This window comes from Camelina sativa, chromosome 9 (assembly GCF_030686135.1).
Source record: "Camelina sativa cultivar CO46 ecotype springtype chromosome 9, ASM3068613v1".
Classification (NCBI taxonomy): Eukaryota; Viridiplantae; Streptophyta; class Magnoliopsida; order Brassicales; family Brassicaceae; genus Camelina; species Camelina sativa.
In genome coordinates this window covers 35,552,679-35,573,679 of record NC_141888.1, presented here as the reverse complement: position 1 = coordinate 35,573,679, position 21,001 = coordinate 35,552,679, and the positions used below count along the sequence as shown (strand labels likewise).

The window sequence follows — 21,001 nt, the reverse complement described above, 5'->3', positions numbered from 1 at the left end:
CGGAACCCTAGACCACCATCCTTAAAAGATTTAGTCATTTTATCCCAAGCGGTCCAACACATCTTCTTCTTATCAGGTTTCTCATCCCACCAGAATCGAGTTAAGGCAGATTGGATACGGCTGCAAAGGGAGTTTGGGAGTTTGAAACACGACATTGTGTAGGAAGGCATTGCACTAAGGACTGATTTCAAGAGTGTCAGTTTGCCAGCCGAGGATAGAAATCTGGAAGACCAACTCAGAGCTCGTTGTTTAACTCTATCCACAATCATGCTGAACATGTCCTTTTTCTTTCTCCCAAAGAGCTCAGGTAAGCCCAGGTATTTCCCTTGCCCCCTATATTGAAGATACCAAGTTCTTCTTTTACCCGTTCTTTGATGTCAATCTTTGTTTTGTGGGAGAACATGATAGAGGACTTGTCTTGGTTTATTTTCTGGCCAGATGCTGCCTCATACTTTTGCAGAATGAGTCTTAGCTGTTTGACAATATTTTTATCTGATTTACAGAAAAACATAGTGTCATCAGCAAAGAGGAGATGATTCACCCGTGGGCTACCTCTCGAAACTCGTATACCAGGTAACCTACCATGGAGTTGAGCCTTGTTGCATAAACTTGAGAGAACCTCACTACAGAGGATAAAGATATACAGTGATAAAGGATCGCCCTGCCTGATACCACATGTTGGTTGTACCCTTCCCTTTGCCTGGTCGTTGAGGAGGTAAGAGTAAGATACTGTTGTAATGCATTGCATGATACAGGTTATCCATTGGGAGTGGAAACCCATTCTGGTAAGGACGTCCTCTATAAAATTCCACTCTAATCTATCATATGCCTTGCTCATGTCTGTTTTGACAGCCATGTATACTTTCTCTTTTGCAGCAGATGATTTCAGGTAATGTAAAGCTTCGTGGGTAATGAGAACATTGTCTGTGATAGCTCGACCAGGTACAAAAGCTGATTAGTTCTGGGAGATACAGGTTTGTAAGATTGGTTGGAGTCGTTTTGAGATGATCTTTGCAATTATCTTGTAAAAGACCGAGCAGAGCACTATGGGACAGTAATCTGCAACTCGTTTTGGACTGGTGATCTTTGGAATCAATCTAACATGAGTGTGATTGATTTGCAGAGGAAGGGAGCCAGATATGAAACAAACTTTGGATTTCTGTTATCACCTTGTTATGGATTGTATCCCAGTTTGTTTGAAAGAAACTTGCTAAAAACCCATCAGGTCCCTGTGCTTTGTCTGGATGAATGTCAAAGCAGGCATTTTTGATTTCACTTGCGGATGGGATTTTTATAAGTTTCTCATTTGTTTCTTCTGAGATACAAGGTGATATTGCTTCCAGTAATACAGTGTTCCCAGTTCCTTCTTCAGAAGTAAAAAGTTCTTGGTAGTAGGAGGTAATGGTGTCAGCAATTTCATGATCTTCATATACTGCAAACCCTTGATTTGATTCGAGTACAGAAATGTTGTTAATGGCTTTACAGTTTTTTGTGGCAGCATGAAAATACCCTGAGTTTCTATCCCCAAGAGCTAACCAAAGTTGGCGGCTTCGTTGTTTCCAGAATTCCTCCTCTTTCCGGTAAGCATCAGATAGCTTTTGGTTCAGCTCATCTAGTAAACTTTTAGGACTCGAATCGGTAGACATGGTGATATAACTCTATAATTTACATATTTTTAGCATCCTTTTTTGTCCATATTTTGCATTGTTTATACCCTTAACTTAACATTTTTAGGTCATTAACTGTAAGAATTCACTTTTAGTCCATTTAGGGTGTTGCATTTTTGCAATTGCATATTTTGGATGAAAACAGGTGCTTAAGAGCCTAAAATAGGGAAAAACAAGGACAAACCCGAACATGTACCCGAAGGAGCCATCGAGCTGCAAGAACAGTCCGAACCCCAACACGATCGTGGAGGATCCAAGAGCTGGAAGAACAACCCAAAGATATACCCGAGGAGTAACCCGACCTTATCCTCGTGTACCCCATCGAGTAGACCCTCGGGCAGGACAGGGAAGCTAGATCAAAGGGGTTTCCATATATAAACCCCTCCACTTTTTCCTCGCAAACGAGCACGCCGCAGACCCTCTGACTAGAGAGTGAGAGCTTCTGTGAGAGAACTGAGCGACTCAAAACACTTTTCACCTTTTGTTAGATTTTATTTCATAACTTTTATCATTTCTTTAGATTTCTATCTTGTAGTTTTTATCTTCCACTCTATCGTTTAATACGATGCAATTTTCGTTCATATATGCTTTTGTGTTTCTTACTATGATTTCCGAGTAGTGTAGCAAAGTTTATAGGGATGGGATAGATGATTTTGTGTTCTTGATCGGTTAGGATGTCTTAGTTTGATTGTATATGTTTAATAGATTTCCTTCTAGATTGGTGTTCTTAATGCTGTCAACAAACCGAGAGGGTGAGATTAGATCTAAGGTGTTTTACTACCGAGAAGTGTAGATGAGATGCTTGAATCAACCAATGCTAGAGGTTTACTCACTTAGCCTAAGAGATTAGATGAGTAAGGGGTTTACTGACAATAATGAATCGGATCTTAATGCCTGCTTGGTCATGTTTCTCCAACGAGAGTTGGGTAGGGGAGTGATCAAGGTTGATTGTTTCTATCACGAGAGTGTTTTAACAAGATTTTAGAGATTCATTGTCTAGGAAATATTTGCTTGAGGCATGTAAGACATCTGTACTGGTTGGGAATACTTAGGATTCGATTACCCCATCCTTATAAGCTTTCGTATCTTAATTGCTTGTATTTTTATTCATCACTCGATCTCTTACCCAAACAGGTACACAATCACCTGCTTCGAGTAACCCCTCAAGTTGTTCATACTTCATTTGCTTACTCGATCACCCCACCCGATCCTGTACTCGAATGCTTGCATCGACTGATTAGGTCGTGTGGTTCTTTGTTTATATTATTTTCTTTTATTATTTTAGGATTGTTAGACAAAACCATTAATTGCTTGGCTTGACTTGCATTGTTCTGATTGCATCGTTCCTGCTAGCATAAACAACCATTTAGATTGATAACCGTTTGTACTACGACTGCATAGGGAATTGATACCCTGGGTGAAAATCCGCTTATCACATGGCTTCCTCAATTTGATACTTGAGATCATTGATAGTTTGTTGGCTGTTAAGCTGTTGCTTTTTGGTCCAGGTAATGATAGCAGATCGGCAATGATGGAGACGCGTCTCAACATCCGCCTCAGGCTGAACATTCCATGCGTCTAAGATAAGCTTTTTCACCTCTGGTATATGTCTTAAACGTCGTTCATATCTAAACAGGCCTCTTTTTATTCTCTTAATAGGGTCAAAGGATGTAACAAGTGGTCGATGATCGGATCTTTCAAACCGGAGGTATTCACTCCGTCCCGACGGGTAAGCAAAAGTCCATTCACTATTGGCCATTTCCCTGTCCAGTCTACATTTGACAAGGTGAGCGTAACGTTGTCCTCTCCATGACAGGAAGTTACCAGTATGTTGAAGATCAAAAAGATCACACGTGGACATGAGGGATCTTAGATCAGAAAAGGAGCCTTCCGGTCTGGGTGGGCCACCTGATTTTTCATTACCACTTATGATGTCATTGAAATTACCAGTTAAGAACCAGGGGTCAGGTCGAGAGCTAGATTGCTCCTTTAGTTTCTCCCAGACTTCTATCCTTTTGGTTCTATCCGGTTCACCATACACAAAGGTAGCATAGAAGTATCTCCCTTTAGCTTTAATTCTGGTATCAATTAAATTTTGACAAGAGTTTATGATCTCTACTTCCAAGGTTTGTTTCCAGAATAAAGCTAAACCTCCTGCCCCTGGAGCGTGTGGAGGAACCAGATGGTGGGAAGGATAGTCAAGCCATTGTAAAGTCTGCAGCACCTTCTCTGATTGGTTTTTGGTCTCCATGAGGAAAATAAGGTTAGGACAGACTTTTCTCTTTATGTCCTTTAGACGTTGGACTGTTATGGGATTCCCCAGCCCACAACAGTTCCAGCTTACCATTCTTAAGGACGAGGAGTCGGCGGATTCTGAAAATCCACCTTCTTCTTCCTACTTGATGGGAAGAGTCTCACTCGTGGTGATTGTGCAGGACCTGATTGATGTGAGGCCTCTCTATCTCTGATCTGAGTTCTGCCTTGATTTGTATCCGTACTAGGTGAGTGAGATCTGGGAAGAGGTAAGATAGAACCCGATGGGGTCTTTGTTGCCTTTTTGTAGTTTGCTTTTGGATTATCAGTCCTTAAGTCTCCCTTTGGTTCAGTCTGCTTTCTTGGAGAACTCCTTGTGAAGTTCCTTTATTGTGTTTTTGCGCCCAATAACACTTGGTTTCCTTGTGTTTTTTGTTTCTGTGCAGGTGGTCTACCCCTTCCTCTCTTGCTAGGTTCTCCAACATCTAGTTTCTGTGTAGGGGAAACTCTTCTTGAAGCATCATGATGGAGGTGATCAGGGTTGGTTGCGGTAGGGTGTGGACTTATGAGGGATGCGTTAACCAGGTTAGCAGCCATGATTGAGTTAGCTGTTTGCTCCATTAGGTTTTCTGTTTCACCTTGAATAACTCGCATACGTCTTACTGCACTCTTAGTCGGATCAGGACAGGCCATGTATTGAACCGTTACTTCGCGCAGGTCGCTTAACACTTGTTCTCTAGAGTGGAGCTCTGTATTGGGTGCAACAGTCCCCTGAGTTGGTATTATAGGTCGGGGCTGGTTCAAAGTTGGTGGTGTTGTTTGTGGTTCCGGGCTCACAACAATTCTTTCTAGAGGTGGTCGTCTCGCTCTTGAGGAGACTGAGGGTTCACCCTGGGGTTCAGCCGACGAGTTTGACTTTTCCCTCTATTGAAGGTTGTATGTTGGGGAGGAGGTAGAGGGGGGATCCTCTGTCGATACGAAAGAGATCCCTCCGGTCTGGAGAAAGACCTTGAAAGTGTTCGAGGGAAAGGAAGTCGCATGTAACCACTTCTGTGTTCTCGGGGAGTATGCCTTTGATCAAAAGAGGGAGCAGGGCATTGAGTCATGTACTCATAACTTCGTTTTCGGGTTTCAGATCTTTGTTGTTGTGAGGGAACTCTCTCGACACCGTGGGTTGTGCGTTGATGTTTAGGCGGTAAGAAGTTGTCCTGTGGTGTATAGTAATTCCTTGAGATGGAGTTGAGGGTTTCTCGGGATGGAGTTCTGTTTGTTTGCTTCAACGGTTCCTTTCTTGTGTCTTTCAGGCCAGGGCAGTGGTATTTATCATGAGAGAGCCGCAGACAGTGTGTGCAGTGATTTTTCAGGTTCTTATACTCTAAGTAGAGTAGAGCTTCACTACCATCCGAGAACTCTATGATAGTTTCTTTTGTTATGGGTTCCAGCCCATTGATGAGAACCTTTAGTTGGATAGATGAGTTGGAGATGTTCATGTCTAGGATATCACCAAGGGCCTCTCCAATAGATTGAACTATCTTTTTTTTCCAGTAGTGCTTCGGTAGGCCTTGGACTTCGATCCAGAATGGGATCATGGATGGGAGAGATGGTGAGATGATTGGTTCCCACCGTTGGGAGTATTACCATCCATTGGTCAAAATGGTAAGGTCGGTTAGCTAGAACTTGGTGAAGATCTTCCTCGAGTTCAAATTTAAATTGAAAAATGCCCTGTCCTAGATCAGCACCAGTTGCTTTACCTCGCATGTTCCATCGATTCAGAAGGAAAGGGAAAATAGCCCATATTCTCTATCCTGCAGGGTTTGAGAGTCTTCCTAACAAGGTAAGGGAGTTTTCTAGTATCAGATCTGAAGTATCAAGTTCAGGGGCTTTGATCCTCTTTCTAGGAGTATCCCTTTTATGTGATGAGGTATACGGTTCGCCATGGTTATTAGGATTCAAGGGGAACGAAAAAGCAGAGCAATCTTGGAGCAGGTTAAGGTAGCATGAACACTCGGTTTTAAATGATGGTGGAAACATGAGAGAACCGGAGCAAAACAAGGTAAGTAAGGGGCAGTAAATGCAGTTTGAGAGTTAAGCTAATACCAGTTTAGCAGGGGATTGAATGCTTGCTGATTTTTGGTTGATGTGGTTTGAGATCCAGCTTGAAGCGCATGAAGAACAGCCATTCAAGAGAAGAGGAGGGGGAAAAACTGCTGGATAAAGCCAGTGTCCAGCTCTTATTGGTGGAATTGGGTGGATAAGATCTGGACAATAAGCTTCATCCTAGGCCTCGGTTATTGTACCTGAGAGAATTTTAAAACTTGTACGGACACTATTTCATGGATTACATTTATTTTTAAAGAAAAAATATAAAAAAATCATTTTCAAAAAAGCAAATAAATTTCAATTTATATTTCAATTTCTGAATAATAATTACCCTAAAATAAGTATTTAAAACTCTAAAATTTAATAATTACAATTGGTTGATTATATTGTATTACTATATATTTATGCAAAATTAAATATTAATAAATAGTTTTTTAATTTACTCACTATGAACAAATCTTCTATTGCAGAAGAAAATAAATTATATGTAAAAAATGTGAGAAAAGCACAAAATTTAGTTATGTTCTTATCCAAAAAATCTGGACGATAAAAACTGTCTATTAATTAATTATTTAAAAGATAACAGTGATGGGACATAAAAGATTTTACGAATAGAGACGAGATGAAACAGGATGGGATATGACAAAACGGAATGGGAAGAGATGTCTTTGTCATTCTAAAATAGTCCAAACTAAAACCAAATTAAAATATGATATTTGGATTTAACACCTTTAAACATATCGCGATCGCTTAAAAACTGCAAAACGATCATCTTATATTTGTTATTGTGCAAAGGATTAACGATGTCTAAACAACGTATTTATCTAAATATATTTTAACATTTACCATGTTAGTAAACCAAATATACTACTCATCACTATTTAAAATTTCAAATTCATAAAAAACACATAAACCAAAATATTTTATACATTCAAAATATACATAAATTAATTACAACATGTGTCATCCTGTTCTGTAGCACCTAGTTAGTCAGTATTTTAATACTTGCCAACGTTTTTGATAAAAAGTTTCTAAATCGTGTGGAAAAATTATAAATAACATAAGAAAATCGAATCTGACCAGATTGACAGATTATATAACAAAAAAGGGAAAATCACGTTTTAAACTTTCAAAGTGTCACTGAGTAGTACTTTAAACCTCGAGAGAATTTCACTAACACTATAAACCTTTAAAATGACTTTACTAACACTTTAAACCTTTAAAATGATTTTACTAACACTTTAAACCTTCAAACTAACTTTCATTTTTTGTAACGCTATAAAAAAATAACGGAATAATAATATCGTCAACGTGAAATAGTTAAACTGTGTTGGTTTTAATTTAAATTTTAATTAGTATTAGTTTTATAAATAAATAAAAAATAAAAAAATAAATTTTTGTTCATCTTCATTGTTGACAAAACTTTTACGACGTTACTCTTCACATTATTAATCCTTTTAATAAATGCATCTTTACTGGATTCTGATTCAAATCGATTGACTTCTCATTGGAAACAAATGAAGCTTTTAAATATGTTGTCGTATTTAATTTACATTTGTCAAATGTTTTAACCTTACCTCTGATTCTTCATTTTTTTTTTACTTTGATGAATTTTTTTTATCAATCCTAATAAATAGTTAAATTAATTAAATAAGTATTTAAATCAAACCAGCATAGTTTAACTATTTCACGTTGATGGATATTACTGTTCCGTCATCTTTCATGGCGGTGCAAACATAAAAGTTAGTTTTAATGTTTAAAGTGTTAGTGAAATTATTTTAAAGGTTTATAGTGTTAGTGAAAAAATTTCAAGGTTTAAAGTGCTACTCAATGACACTTTGAAGGTTTAAAATGTGATTTTCTCTAAAAAAAAATATTAACTTTGCTATTTCTGTTAATTGGAGATTCTATTTCTGTTAATTATTTTCTTTTCTTTTATTTGTGCTTTTTTTTTTTCTAAATTTCCTTCCTTTTTACTTTGTTTCCTTTTTCTTATCTTCTAAAATCATAAATCGAATCATTTTAACAATCTTCTCTAATATCACACTTACTAATCCATCTTAGTCTGATTTGTTACTATACAATGAACTTAAACATTCATTCAGCATTTAGTGTGAATTGCAATTATGTTTGACTTTTATGCTCCACAAATGCTCTCAAATCTCAAAAAAAAAGAGAAATAGTCCATTTATTTACGGAAAATAGATCTTTTTCTTTATTAGTCAACCACTCAACGTCAAAAGAAGAAAGAAATCTCTATTTACCCTTTTTTCAAACAAATCAAGCCTATAAATATACAAACATCTAGAGAGAATTATATCATAAACTAACTTTAGATTCGTAGATTTTTGATAAAATTGACTAAGATACGACAATGGCGTCCTTTGTCTTTGTGATATCTCTTCTTCTTCTCTCTCTTTCTTCGGCTGTTTTCTCCGATGACGCGTCTTTCCAGAAACTTCCTGTGCCCGGAATGAGGTCAGGCCCTGAATCTTTCGCCTTTGATCCCACCGGCAAAGGTTTCTACACCGGTGTCTCCGGTGGTAAAATCCTCAAGTATACTCCCGAGAATGGTTTTGTTGATTTTGCCCAGATGACGAAATCCTCGTAAGTTTCTCCTTCCTAGTTTCTTGGGATCTCTCAAAGTCTCAATGATTAAAAACTTTGTTGATCTGATTTTGCTTCTTGTTCAAGGAATCTTTTTTTTTTCTTTAATAAAATATAAATTGTCATCTAATGTTTTTAAGACGTGTTTGTATATATATGATCATGTCTGAAATGTTTTATATTGTAAGCTCAGTGATTTTATTAGACAAGAGAAATAACCTTGTCCGAATTTATATCCTTTGTCATGACAAGACAAGAACTGTCATTGACATTTTTAATCGTTATATATTCAATTGCTTTGATTACGTTTAGGAACTCGAAATGGTGCAACGGAGCATTAGGAACCGCTTTCGCCGGAAAGTGCGGTCGACCATCTGGAATAGCCTTAAACAGCAAAACAGGTGATCTTTACGTCGCCGATGCTCCGTTGGGTCTTCACGTTATCTCTCCCGCCGGAGGTTTGGCCACCAAGATCGCCGACAGTCTTGACGGAAAGCCCTTCAAGTTTCTCGACGGTCTTGACGTTGATCCCACCACCGGCGTCGTCTACTTTACTTCCTTCAGCTCCAAGTTTGGCCCACGGTAACGTGTTTTATTCCCTTTCCGTAAATACATACTTATGAACGAGTTATGATAGACAAGTTACAAATATAAAGCTACAAGTTATGTAACTAATTAATAATAGTATCGCTTACTAAATAATTGTTGGTTATGCAATGCAGCGAAGTCTTAATAGCAGTAGGATTAAAAGACGCGAGCGGAAAGCTCTTCAAATACGACCCAGCGACCAAAACCGTGACTCAGTTAATGGAAGGTCTAAGTGGCGCGGCTGGTTGCGCTGTGAGCTCAGATGGTTCGTTCGTTTTGGTCAGCGAGTTCATAAAGAGTAACATCAAGAGATATTGGATTACAGGACCCAAAGCTGGAACTTCCGAAGACTTCTCAAACCTTGTCTCGAACCCCGACAACATCAGGAGGTCAGCTTCTACCGGTAATTTCTGGGTCGCCTCCGTCGTGAACAAGGTTGTCGTGCCTACCGACCCTAAGGCGGTCAAGATAGACTCCAATGGACAAGTGCTTCAGACCATTTCTCTCAACAATGAGTTTGGAAATACTTTGCTTAGTGAAGTCAACGAGCTCAACGGCCATCTCTATATCGGAACTCTTACCGGATCTTTCGCCGGAATCATGAAACTTTAAATTTTGGTTATTTGTCATAACGTTGTTTGGTGATTACCATTTTTGTAATCATCTTAAAATGTCTCTAATTAGACCTTAGTTAAGGTATAATAATATGGGTGATGACACATTTATTTCTATGTTCTTAAGCTCTTCTTGTCTCCAAATATGACCTTATTGCCTTTTACTTAACAAATACGCCAAACAGAAACAAAGATATGATCTAGAATTTGAAATGCATACACGTAATATACATTGACTTTTTTATACACGTTACATACACACATCGTTGTACCTACCAATAAAGTAATATACTAGAATGCGGCCAGGTTTTATTGGTACATACATTCATATTGACCATTTCAATTTCATTAAATTCAAAGGTGTGAATGGTGTGATTTTTAAAATTGATGTGCGGTGAGACGGTTTATTTTGCACCATCACCATTTATAAAATACTCCCTTTGTCCCACAAAGATTGATGTTTTGGGATAAGTAAACTTCAAAAAGTAATCATTGAAAATATTTAAAATTTTGAATTGTTATTGGTTTAAAATTAAATAATATCTCTTTAGTCAAAGAAAAAAAAAATATATTTAAATTCAGTAATCATTGTTTTCTTAAAATGTGTAAGATCTTATAAACATCAATCTTTTAGGGATAGAAGAAGTATATATGTATAGGTTATATTCAGGCAAAATATAGGAAAAAAAAATTTACATTTTTTTTTTGTTGGTAAAGGACATCTTTTGTTATCATTTCAATCAATTGCTCTTAAGATAATGTGTATCTTTTCATCATTAATTTTCTTTTAATCAATCATAAAATTAACATGATTTAGGCCTATTAATTCATTTCTTGATATTTAAATTGTACTAATTTTAGTTTGATTTCTTTCCATCTCTCTATAAATACTGTCTCATCTTTTAGAAATACAAAAGAAGAAATCTTAATTGGAAGGACAAATTAAAAGTACAAAAATAAATCTATAAATATCCATAGGGATAACACAAGTTGATAACAAAACACACAAACCAAAGAAACAATATGAGGTCGTTTGTCTCCGTGAGTTCTCTTCTTCTTCTTCTCTCATTTTCTTCGTCTGTTCTCTCAGTTAATCAATCTTTTCAAAAACTTCCGGTACCGGGAAACAGGACAGGACCTGAAGCTTTCGCTTTTGATTCCACCAGAAAAGGATTCTACACCGGAGTCTCCGGTGGTAAAATCCTCAAGTGGCTTCCAGGAAAAGGTTATGTCGATTTTGCTCAGATCACCGACTCTTCGTAAGTTTCCCAAGATCATAATCATGCATGCTTCTTTGTTTTTTTTTTCTTTATGATTGGAGTTTTATCTTTTCAAAAAGTTTGATACGGAGCTTTTTTCGTTACTAATTAAATCAGTAACAACGTTAATTTTTCATTTTTTTTTACTTTGTTTTTGGTAAATAACCTTAACATTTCATGTCATATAATAAGAAAACGAATTAAAAATAAAACTCGAAATCAGATCTGCCACGAGATAAACATTGAGAAAAAGTTGTTGTCAAATACGAACGTCAGAGTCAATCATGTTATGATCCCCGATTCAGATCTGATACGATACACATTGAGAAAACTTTGTTGTCAATGCACGAACTTCAGTGTCGATCATGTTATGGTCTTAGATTTCGTGAACTATAGAACTTACTAATCAGAAATAAATGCAGCCTAATTTTCTTTTTTTGGTGGGCTGCTGCAACCTACTTTTAATTAATACATACATCCAATAAGGCCATTTTACCTCCTTGTTAAACTATTTATTTGTACATTAATATACATATAATAATATGCATAAATTTATTAATATATACTCCCTCTGTATCATAATAGATGATGTTTTAGGATTTTTACATGAATCAAGAAAAATATTTATTATTTAACAATAAGTGTATTATTTATTTATAATAATATATTTTTATAATTATTAACCAATAGTATTTCATCAAACTCTTAAATTTTCATTTAATGATTCTTGAACTTTGCAATTTCTTAGCATTAATTGATAAAAATATATAGAAAATCATCTATTCTGATACAAAATAAAATCCTACAACATCATCTATTCTGATACAGAGGGAGTATATCATTGACAAAAAAATATAGTAATCAACTAGAGATTAAATATGTTCTTTTATTTTTTAGTAATCAGAGATGATTCAGGTTTTTACCACCAAAATCCTTTTGTCTGATTCCTAAACTATAGAAACTATGGACAAAAGTTCTGTAATTTGCCAGTTACATATCCCTAAAAGAAATACACACTCCATGATGATTGGCCTACGTTAGCAAAACAAAGTGTCGTTTACGGTATAACAAAGATTAAATCTTCCTAAACACACGCCTCTCTGAGTAAAAGTCAAACTAACATTTAACATATATATGCATTGTTGTCTAATATGTATGGAGCTACACAAATATCAACATCATATTATGTTTGCGTTTAACTATTATCAAAATTGATTTGACTTATTTCAGAAAGTCGTCTTTGTGCGACGGAGCACTTGGAACCGTTAACGCCGAAAAATGTGGCCGACCGGCGGGAATAGCTTTCAACGGGAAAACAGGTGATCTTTACGTTGCCGATGCTCCGTTGGGTCTCCACGTCATCTCTCGCCGTGGCGGTTTGGCCAAGAAGATCGCCGACAGTGTTAACGGCAAGCCTTTCTTGTTTCTCGACGGTCTCGACATCGATCCCACTACCGGTGTCGTCTATTTCACTTCCTTCAGCTCAACATTTGGCCCTCGGTATAGTTTTATTTTTTCCTCTATATCTAAATATAATTACACTTATCATCACATATATAGTAGATTAACAAAATAAATATATTTTCAATAGAAAAATTCATATAAATAAATATAAATATTAAATACACTTATCATATACATAAGTTAATAACTGCCACTTTATGTCCTAACTCCTAATGTACATAATATATTGCTCATTTGAATCGGTTAATAAAAAAAAGTTTTTTTTATCTTAATTATACTAATTGTATTGGTTATGAATGATGCATATCTACAGCGATGTGTTGAAAGCAGTGGCAACAAAAGACTCGACAGGGAAGCTTTTCAAATACGATCCATCGAAAAAGGTCGTGACTGTATTGATGGAGGGTCTAAGTGGCTCAGCCGGATGTGCGGTTAGCTCAGACGGTTCGTTCGTGCTGGTTAGTCAGTTCACAAAAAGTAACATCAAGAGGTATTGGATTAAAGGATCTAAAGCTGGTACTTCAGAAGACTTCACCAACTCGGTCTCGAGCCCTGACAATATCAAGAGGATAGGTTCTTCTGGAAACTTTTGGGTTGCTTCGGTCGTGAACTCAGCCACGGGACCCACAAACCCTTCGGCGGTTAAGGTTAGTTCTGATGGTAAAGTGCTTCAGACCATTCCCCTTAAAGATAAGTTTGGAGATACTTTGGTCAGCGAGGTTAACGAATTCAAAGGAAAGCTTTATATCGGCGCTCTGTTTGGTCCTTTTGCCGGGATTCTTAAGGTTTAAAGTGTGTGACATTAGTTTGGGTTTTAGAAATCAAGTGATTGTGTCGAAAGAAAGTCTTGACGGATCAATAATGTACGTCAATATATTGATTCTGTTCAAATAAAGTTGATTTTTTAAAAAGATGGTTACAAATTTCAAGAAATAAAGTAGTTTTTTTTATATTAAAAAAAATTGTTGTTTTGTGCATCACGGTTGGATCATTCATGTATAGGCCAACTACCTACAAAAGAAATGTTCACAATTCATTTTATTTGAAAAAATCTTATAAAATTTTTGGATAAAAATCATATATACATGTTACGTTTGTTGGATACACAATTCATGAATTCAATCATAAATATTAAACAAATATATATTCTTTATCGAAAAATTAACAATAATAATCTTTATTTCTGCATGGTCAATCGGACGACTCCGCACTTCCGCTACTTCATTCACATGCAGTAAATTGATGAAACATTTTTTTTTAATATTAATCAACTGCTCCTTTTTCATCAGTCTATTTTTAATCAATCTTAAAATTAACATAATTTAGGTGTATTTCGTTCTATATATATATGCAAATTACTAATATTATTTTGATTTTTTTTCATCTATACATCTGTTTGGATCAACTTTGGATATACTTGAATAGTGTGAATACAATTAAAAAAAATAAAATAAAAGGACGTTTAAAAAAACATACTAAAATCAAATCTATAAGTAAGTATACATGCGAATTAGAGGACTCATTGTAATAATAATAAGAGAGATGGTAACAAAAACACAACCAAGAAACATTATGACTTCGTTTGTCTCCCTGGTTTCTCTTTTCTTCGGCGGTTTTCCAAGTCTTTTCAGAAACTCGCAGTGCCGGCGGAAGGAGGTCGATCATGTTATGATCTTCGGTTACAGTGCTTCAGACCATTCCCCTAAAAAGACAAGTTTGGGGATACTTTGGTTGATGAAGTTAACGAATACAAAAGAGTCAAAGATGTCATAAAAGATATGATTACAAATTATAGTATGACAGTGTGAACGTTTAATTAAGAAATAGGTTCAGAGGAAAATAACATTAAAAACGACTTTTTTTCTTACTTATATTTTGATTAGCTGGAAAGTTGGTCGAGTTCACGTGAGAAAGAGACAAAGAAATAGACGCAATTTCCTTAGAAACAACGAATAGCTAATTTAAAAAATAGTGGATATCATAGAGAAAAGACAAAAATCTTGTGACTCTTAAGTCAAAACAGCTGCATCTAAACTAATCAAGAACTGGTCGATAACCACCATCAACCAATCGGTTGAGATTTAATCAAACCATATGCGAGTATAAAAAAACCCTGAAATTAGTATTACTATGTTTCATGTGATGCATCAACGAAACAGAATGTTGCAAACACAAAGAGTCTTCATCTTCTGCTGTTTGCTAATTCTCTTCTCATCTCATTCCCTTGTCTCCGCTCTCCAAACCTTCCAGAAGATTCCGCTGCCACCTCAAATAACTGGACCCGAAGCTTTCGCATTCGATCCTCAGGGTGGAGGACCTTATACCGGAGTCTCCGGAGGCAAGATCCTGAAATACCAAGGACCAACACTTGGCTTTACAGAGTTTGCTTATATTTTACCAATCGCGTATGTTTTGCTATTCAGTAGTTTATATATACAACGCATACACATATTGCTAGTAATAATAACTCAATTGTTCTAATTTACAGGAACAAGTCACTATGTGAGAAAGCTATTGGGACTTTTCTTGGTAACATTTGTGGTAGACCGGTCGGTTTAGCTTTCAATGAGAAAACCGGAGATTTATACATAGCTGATGCATATTTGGGTTTGTATGTGGTTTCATACCGCGGTGGCCTAGCCAAACGCCTAGCCGATAGTGCAGCCGGGGTTCCTTTCCGGTTCCTTGACGGTTTAGATGTAGATCCGGTTACTGGTATGGTTTACTTCACATCTTTCAGCACAAGATTTGGCCCCAGGTTAACTAAAATTTTTAATGTGATTTAGTTTTGTACCGGTTGGATTTGGTTTGGTCAACTTTTTTTTTATGTTTCCAGTCAGCTTGTCTTGGCGGTTGCTGTAAAAGATACGTCGGGGAGGCTCTTTAGGTACGATCCAAAGACTAAAACCGTCACCGTTTTGTTAAGCGGATTAAGTGGCTCCGCCGGCTGCGCTGTGAGCTCTGACGGAGGGTTCGTTCTGGTGGGAGAGTTCTTGAGGAATCGGATCTTGAGGTATTGGATCAAGGGTCCAAAAGCCAACACGTTTGAGATTTTCGTACCGTCGATCCCGGGTCCGGACAACATAAGGAGAACCGAAAGTGGAGATTTCTGGGTCGCATCAAACTCCGTGAAGCTTATAGTGGTGCCCACGGAACCATCAGCTGTGAAAATCAGTTCCGACGGTGAGATTCTCCAGCATATGCCTCTCGGGGAATATTACGGAGATACGTTAGTCAGTGAAGTTAATGAATATAAAAACGTTGTTTACTTGGGAACACTCACGACCACTTTTGTTGGTAATTTGTAATCAAGGACAGTTAATTCATTCTTTAAATTTTTAATCCAACAAAATTACTATTTATTACATTTTAAACCATCCATGATCTTTTGCGTAATGTTTATCCATATCTTGGTAACGTGTTGCTTCACCTTCTTCTCATCGTTTTGAAATACATTGCACAATGCCTTGACGTAGAAAGGTGGGAATTCTCCGTCCATTCTCCAGAGGTACGTGACGACCTCTATTACTCTTTCCTGATTTTCCTCATCGCAGTGAAAATCTTTCTCAACATTTGATGGGGAAGGAGAGAGCGTCGACCACCCGATCTCTTTTCTTATGCAATTTTCAACATTTTCCTCAGCTAAGGAGAATGCAGGAATTGAGAGAAAGGCTACGAAGAAGATAATATAATAACGTTGATTGTGGTCTTTCACTGTTGTTTCTTAGGGAGAAAGTTTAATGTACAGTGCTTATACATGTTTGAGAGTAGCTTATATATATATATGTTTGAGAGTACCTGAAACTGTAAATAGTTTAAGCCTTGTTTCACATTAACTTCATATACCATTGGTTACACCGTTACAGTAATATCAGTTTTTTTCATTTCATTTGTAAAGTTTTGGCTTTAAAGACTTTCATCGGTTTCTTTTACTTTCATTTAAATGAGATTCGATGATAGTATTAGAATCATCGGAGAGAGCTGAGGTAATCTTTAAGCAAATCAATGATGCGAGTTGCTGAAGAATCTTGGCCTAGTTGCTGAAACATGATTCCATCCATTCGAGCTTGAACTCCTTCCGTGATTGTTAATTCATCGAGCAGTCCTTTTAATGTTCTGTCAACTCCAATCACTGAGCTTCCTATACCGCTTAAGATATCTGGTAGTGATGTAGAAGGTCTTGAAAGCTCAACAAGAGTTACCTGTATTTTATTTACCACAAGAAAGAGCAAAGTATCAAATATCATCTACTTTGTGCTTTTTTTTTTTTTGAGTTTTAAAGATTTGTTACGAAGATGAGTTCACTGAAGCAAAAGAGAGTTTTAGAGGCAAACCTTCCTATCAAGAGGAATATTAGCTTTCTGCTTAGCGATGGCTATAGCTCGGGACAGCCCACCGAGTGCATCTACTAGACCACGAGAATGAGCATCCTTACCGGTCCAGACTCTGCCTTGTGCAAATTCTTCCATCTTTTCGACCTAGGAACATGGTAAGAAGAAATTTTTAGCTTTGCTAAAACATAGTAATACAAGAGAGAAAGATTAGATTGGACCAAATAGAAAAATACAGGCATCGATCTAGATAAGGCTGCTTTATCTCGGAAAAGCTGGTATGCATGCTGTGCAGACTTCTCAAACAGTTCTGCTTCCTCTGGCCTGTAAACATCATTTTGTTGCTTTTATTGTGAATGAAAGGAGCATATAGGTTCTCAGTAGAGCAGTTTCGAGGATCGAAATTGACAAAAATATTAAAACCAAAGTGGCATCAATTGGGTGAAAAAAGAAGTCTTATACGGTTAGAGCCTAACTAGGTAACAAATCGTTGTAATAAATAGAGCGAGGTCCCTTACTTAAAAGGTCTTTCCTCAGCCCCCAGGAGCTCAGCATATTTTCCTCTAGATATAGTTTCCTTGTTGAATCCAATCTTCTCGTATAATTTGGCCAAGGTAAATCTTGCTGTCACAACAAGAACAAACAAAAGCAATCAAGCATGGCGAGGGTTGGTGAAAGAGATAGTTGTACAAAGATTAAGAGCACAATGTTCTCTTTGGCAAGTTGATAAGTTGATAAAAGAAAGATCACCTGTGACAACTCCAATTGATCCAGTTAAAGTCAAATTTTCTGCAACAATGGTGTTTGCAGCCATTGCCATGTAGTAGCCTCCACTTGCTGCCACATCTGACATTGACGCGATGACGGGTTTTGTTTCGGCCAGTAGTTTAATCTCCCTCCACATTCTGTGTACCATTACGAATTACGAAGTATTACAATAAAGCATAGAAGATTTTTCAAACCTATTTATATTCAAATCCACACATGACCTCCAGGCTTGATAGATATGATATTTGCAAGTTACTAGATGGTTAATATAGCATTCTTAATCCATTCTCTTGATATAAAAGATAGCACTTCAACTTCTAACCTCCATTGACGAAAAATAATAGTAATGAGTCTGAGTTCATCATGTTATAAGGTGAAGCCAAACCATCCATGAAATGTTAAATCATGCGAGCATATTATAGGTATAATTATACAACATTGACAACTAATAAACTACTTACAAATCGGAAGCGAGAGCATCGCCTCCTGGGCTATCAATTCGGATGATGGCAGCCTTATATTTTTTGGACTCTTCAAAAGAAAGAGGAATTAGAAAGTGCTGAGCTGCTGTTGAAGAACACAACAGCACAAATGTAAATGGAAACGTAAAAATAATAACAGACCCACCTCTTACACTGCGGATCTTCTCAATTAGTTGTTCTGCTATGATAGCTGAACCAGGAGTGCTTAGCGGACCCTTAACCCGAGAAATGCTCCCCCCTGCTCTAATAATAGCTATTTGGTCTCGACCGCCACTTAGACCAAGAGTCCACTTCCTAACACCTGAGTATTTCCTGTATAAAGTATTTCAATCGAGAATATCTGCATGTTACTAGCCTGTAAAATTGCTAAAATTGCATGAGGCTAACAGGGAACCGTAAAGCGATATCAAAAAATCTGTCCTGCAAATATTACATACAAGTAAAATAAGAAACAGAAATTTGAAGTCAACTAAGTATGCATACCTCCATTTACTAAATAAATCGCATACATCTAATCATCCCAAACTGAGAACCAAAAAAAGAAGACATATCTGATCTGCATTTTGTTGAATTACAATCTCGAGTCGGTATGCCACCAGGAATTCCTTTCTCCATATCAAAACTAACTTTAACTCTACCTAACTTTAACTCTACCTAAGTCCCATTATGTATACATTACCCATTACTTCATTAGTAATAGGCTTGAGCCAAGTGTACATGCAAAAATAATAGCTCTAGATTCAGCAAGCCTCTGTTTGAAAATTCCATATAGTAAGAGTTAATTACTTGTAATCAACAGTAGGAAGCTTTTTGTCTTTTTCGACTCCAAGCCTCTCTTTCAGCATCGATATAACCTGCAGGAGCATAAAAAGTGAATGATATAGATAAAAAAAGTAGTGGGCTGGTATCTAATTCTGTTTTGTATAGCTATATAAGGGATTCTTTAGGACTATTGTCCATCCCAATAATCAGAGAGGACCAAAGTATCCAAGAAGAAAAGTTCACGAATTAAGGATAAACAACAAGGATCATCACTTCTAGCTTCTGGGATCAAGTGGAAGGTATTGAATTTCATCTTTACTATGGACATGGTATTACCTCATCATCATACCGGATATCCTTTATCAGCCCCTCTTCCTTTAGCTTTTCAATTTCGTAAACTCCTTGATTGATGAAACTTTCAACATCTTCTCGCTTTTTTCCTGCATAGTTCTAAGCAGAAGCCATTCAGAAAAACTAAGATGTTACAACTCTAACAACATTGTGAAACAATTCTAGCACCTGTTGAGTCAGAAACACCATCCAGCCAATTTGCATAAATGTTATCAAGAAGCACGCTCAGCATCTCATAATTTTCCTCAGATATACTTTTGCGGGAAAGCTGATCTCCAGCACTTTTGTATTTGCCAATCCTTTGTACTTGAGGTTGAATCCCCACTTTCTCGAAGACACCTATATTTAAGAAAATTAAGCAGTTCACGATAAATGCGCCAACTTTCTCAATAAATGAAGGATTGTCCGCACACAGTATGAGTGCTTATAATTTCTGTATGATATAGAACATAGAAAAGACTTTTCATGACTTAAGTGATAAGTTGAGCCAAAGAAGAAACAATTCCCTACCTCCAAGAAAAGATGCTTGAACAGTCAAACCATACAGAAAGGAATAGGCACTAGGCGGGGCATAGAGCTCGTTGCATGCACAGCCAAGATAGAATTCCTTTAATCCACATATGTCGATATATCCAACAATGAATTTACCTAGTAAAGATGTGTTTGATTAGCTCAAAGAACTCAATCGGAAAGTGAAAAACTCTGATACTTGACAGATAATACAGATTCAGGAGTTACCTGATTTTTTAAAATCCAATATATGCCTTCGAATTTCTTCAACCTTACCCCACCCACAACTCAAAGGCTCAATGTGAAGGTAGACTCCAGCAATACGAGGATCATATGCTGCTTTCAAGAAATTTTCTGAGAGTTGCGGCAGAGAAAGGCCAGAATTGAAACGACTCTTTAGCTGATCAGAGATCTGAACATAGAGAAAACAGAATTCAATTTCAACCTAACTGGCCAATAAGGACTAAAGGAGTTCTAACTCCCAAAGGAGATCACATCAATGAAAATTTTAATACTATGTAGCCATAGAAGTCAGCTAAGTTCACTAACATTGCTACCGGAAACCTAAAATTAACAGTCCTCCTACTAATATCAGCGTCTAAGAACGACAAGAATGAGAAGAGACGACGAAGAAACCTGGCCGCGCAATGTCATGGTCAAGACGCTTCCCTTACGAACACGCTGCCATGGATAAGCAAATAACATCCGCAGCTTCACGACAAAACTCTCCCAGGCGTTCCTATCCACATACTCCGTTTCTCCGGTCGGATAGTCCTCATCTCTTCCATCCCGTAGCTGATCCTGCTTCTCTTTCTCCATCTCCGCCGAGGAAGAAGCAGATGAATCGTCGAAAGCACGAGCCGAGAATCTCCGATTGTACGGAGAACGAAGACGAGGTCCGATATGTGAGAATTGGGGATTCAAGAGGAGAGGTCTTCTGTATAAAGCCGACGCGGAGATAAGTGACCTAGTTCCGCTGCTAAATCTTGGAACTACATGAGGTGCGTGAAGAAGAAGTAGCTTCGCCATTGTCTCTCTCTCTCTCAAGTCTCACCTGAGAAGAGAAATTTTCCAGTGGAAGAAAAAAGAAAAAGAAAGTGAAGAAGAAGAAAGAAAGAAAGAGGATTGAGAAGGGTACAGTTTCTTCCACGTCGTCACTGCTTCACCGTGTGTGACGTGTGACGGTCAAAGTCGTTACGTGGACTAACAGCTCAAATTGATTCCAATTTCGGTTCATTTTGAACC

The 21,001-nt window shown here is 37.1% G+C and overlaps 4 protein-coding genes and 1 pseudogene across 5 annotated transcripts; 3 read left to right on the top strand and 2 right to left on the bottom strand.

Moving 5' to 3' along the window:
* Positions 1-3,099: 3,099 nt before the first annotated feature.
* LOC147939190 (uncharacterized) lies at positions 3,100-4,613 on the bottom strand (annotated as a pseudogene).
* Positions 4,614-8,240: 3,627 nt separating this feature from the next.
* Positions 8,241-9,946, top strand: LOC104713028 (protein STRICTOSIDINE SYNTHASE-LIKE 12). The gene is made up of 3 exons (XM_010430059.3): positions 8,241-8,627; positions 8,940-9,209; positions 9,350-9,946. The coding sequence occupies exons 1-3, from the start codon at positions 8,395-8,397 to the stop codon at positions 9,825-9,827; spliced, it is 981 nt and encodes a 326-aa protein (XP_010428361.1). The 5' UTR covers positions 8,241-8,394; the 3' UTR covers positions 9,828-9,946.
* A 718-nt stretch (positions 9,947-10,664) lies between these two features.
* On the top strand, positions 10,665-13,514 carry LOC104713027 (protein STRICTOSIDINE SYNTHASE-LIKE 11). Its single transcript, XM_019230350.2, has 3 exons — positions 10,665-11,088; positions 12,319-12,588; positions 12,866-13,514. The coding sequence occupies exons 1-3, from the start codon at positions 10,853-10,855 to the stop codon at positions 13,341-13,343; spliced, it is 984 nt and encodes a 327-aa protein (XP_019085895.1). The 5' UTR covers positions 10,665-10,852; the 3' UTR covers positions 13,344-13,514.
* A 1,011-nt stretch (positions 13,515-14,525) lies between these two features.
* Positions 14,526-15,919, top strand: LOC104713025 (protein STRICTOSIDINE SYNTHASE-LIKE 11-like). The gene is made up of 3 exons (XM_010430058.3): positions 14,526-14,957; positions 15,041-15,310; positions 15,389-15,919. Exons 1-3 carry the CDS (start codon positions 14,683-14,685, stop codon positions 15,858-15,860), a joined length of 1,017 nt encoding a protein of 338 aa, XP_010428360.1. The 5' UTR covers positions 14,526-14,682; the 3' UTR covers positions 15,861-15,919.
* Positions 15,920-16,363: 444 nt separating this feature from the next.
* On the bottom strand, positions 16,364-20,920 carry LOC104713024 (serine protease SPPA, chloroplastic). 2 transcript variants are annotated; one of them, XM_010430056.3, is made up of 13 exons: positions 20,393-20,920; positions 19,985-20,168; positions 19,757-19,894; positions 19,415-19,585; positions 19,232-19,335; positions 18,920-18,987; positions 18,279-18,445; positions 18,113-18,182; positions 17,634-17,788; positions 17,402-17,507; positions 17,120-17,207; positions 16,887-17,030; positions 16,364-16,754 (listed from the first exon to the last, which is right to left on the bottom strand). In XM_010430056.3, exons 1-13 carry the CDS (start codon positions 20,783-20,785, stop codon positions 16,521-16,523), a joined length of 2,022 nt encoding a protein of 673 aa, XP_010428358.1. In that variant the 5' UTR covers positions 20,786-20,920; the 3' UTR covers positions 16,364-16,520. The 2 variants fall into 2 exon arrangements, with proteins under 2 accessions (XP_010428358.1, XP_087320441.1); XM_087464315.1 differs by having other exon boundaries at positions 19,232-19,345; positions 20,393-20,864.
* Positions 20,921-21,001: the final 81 nt, after the last annotated feature.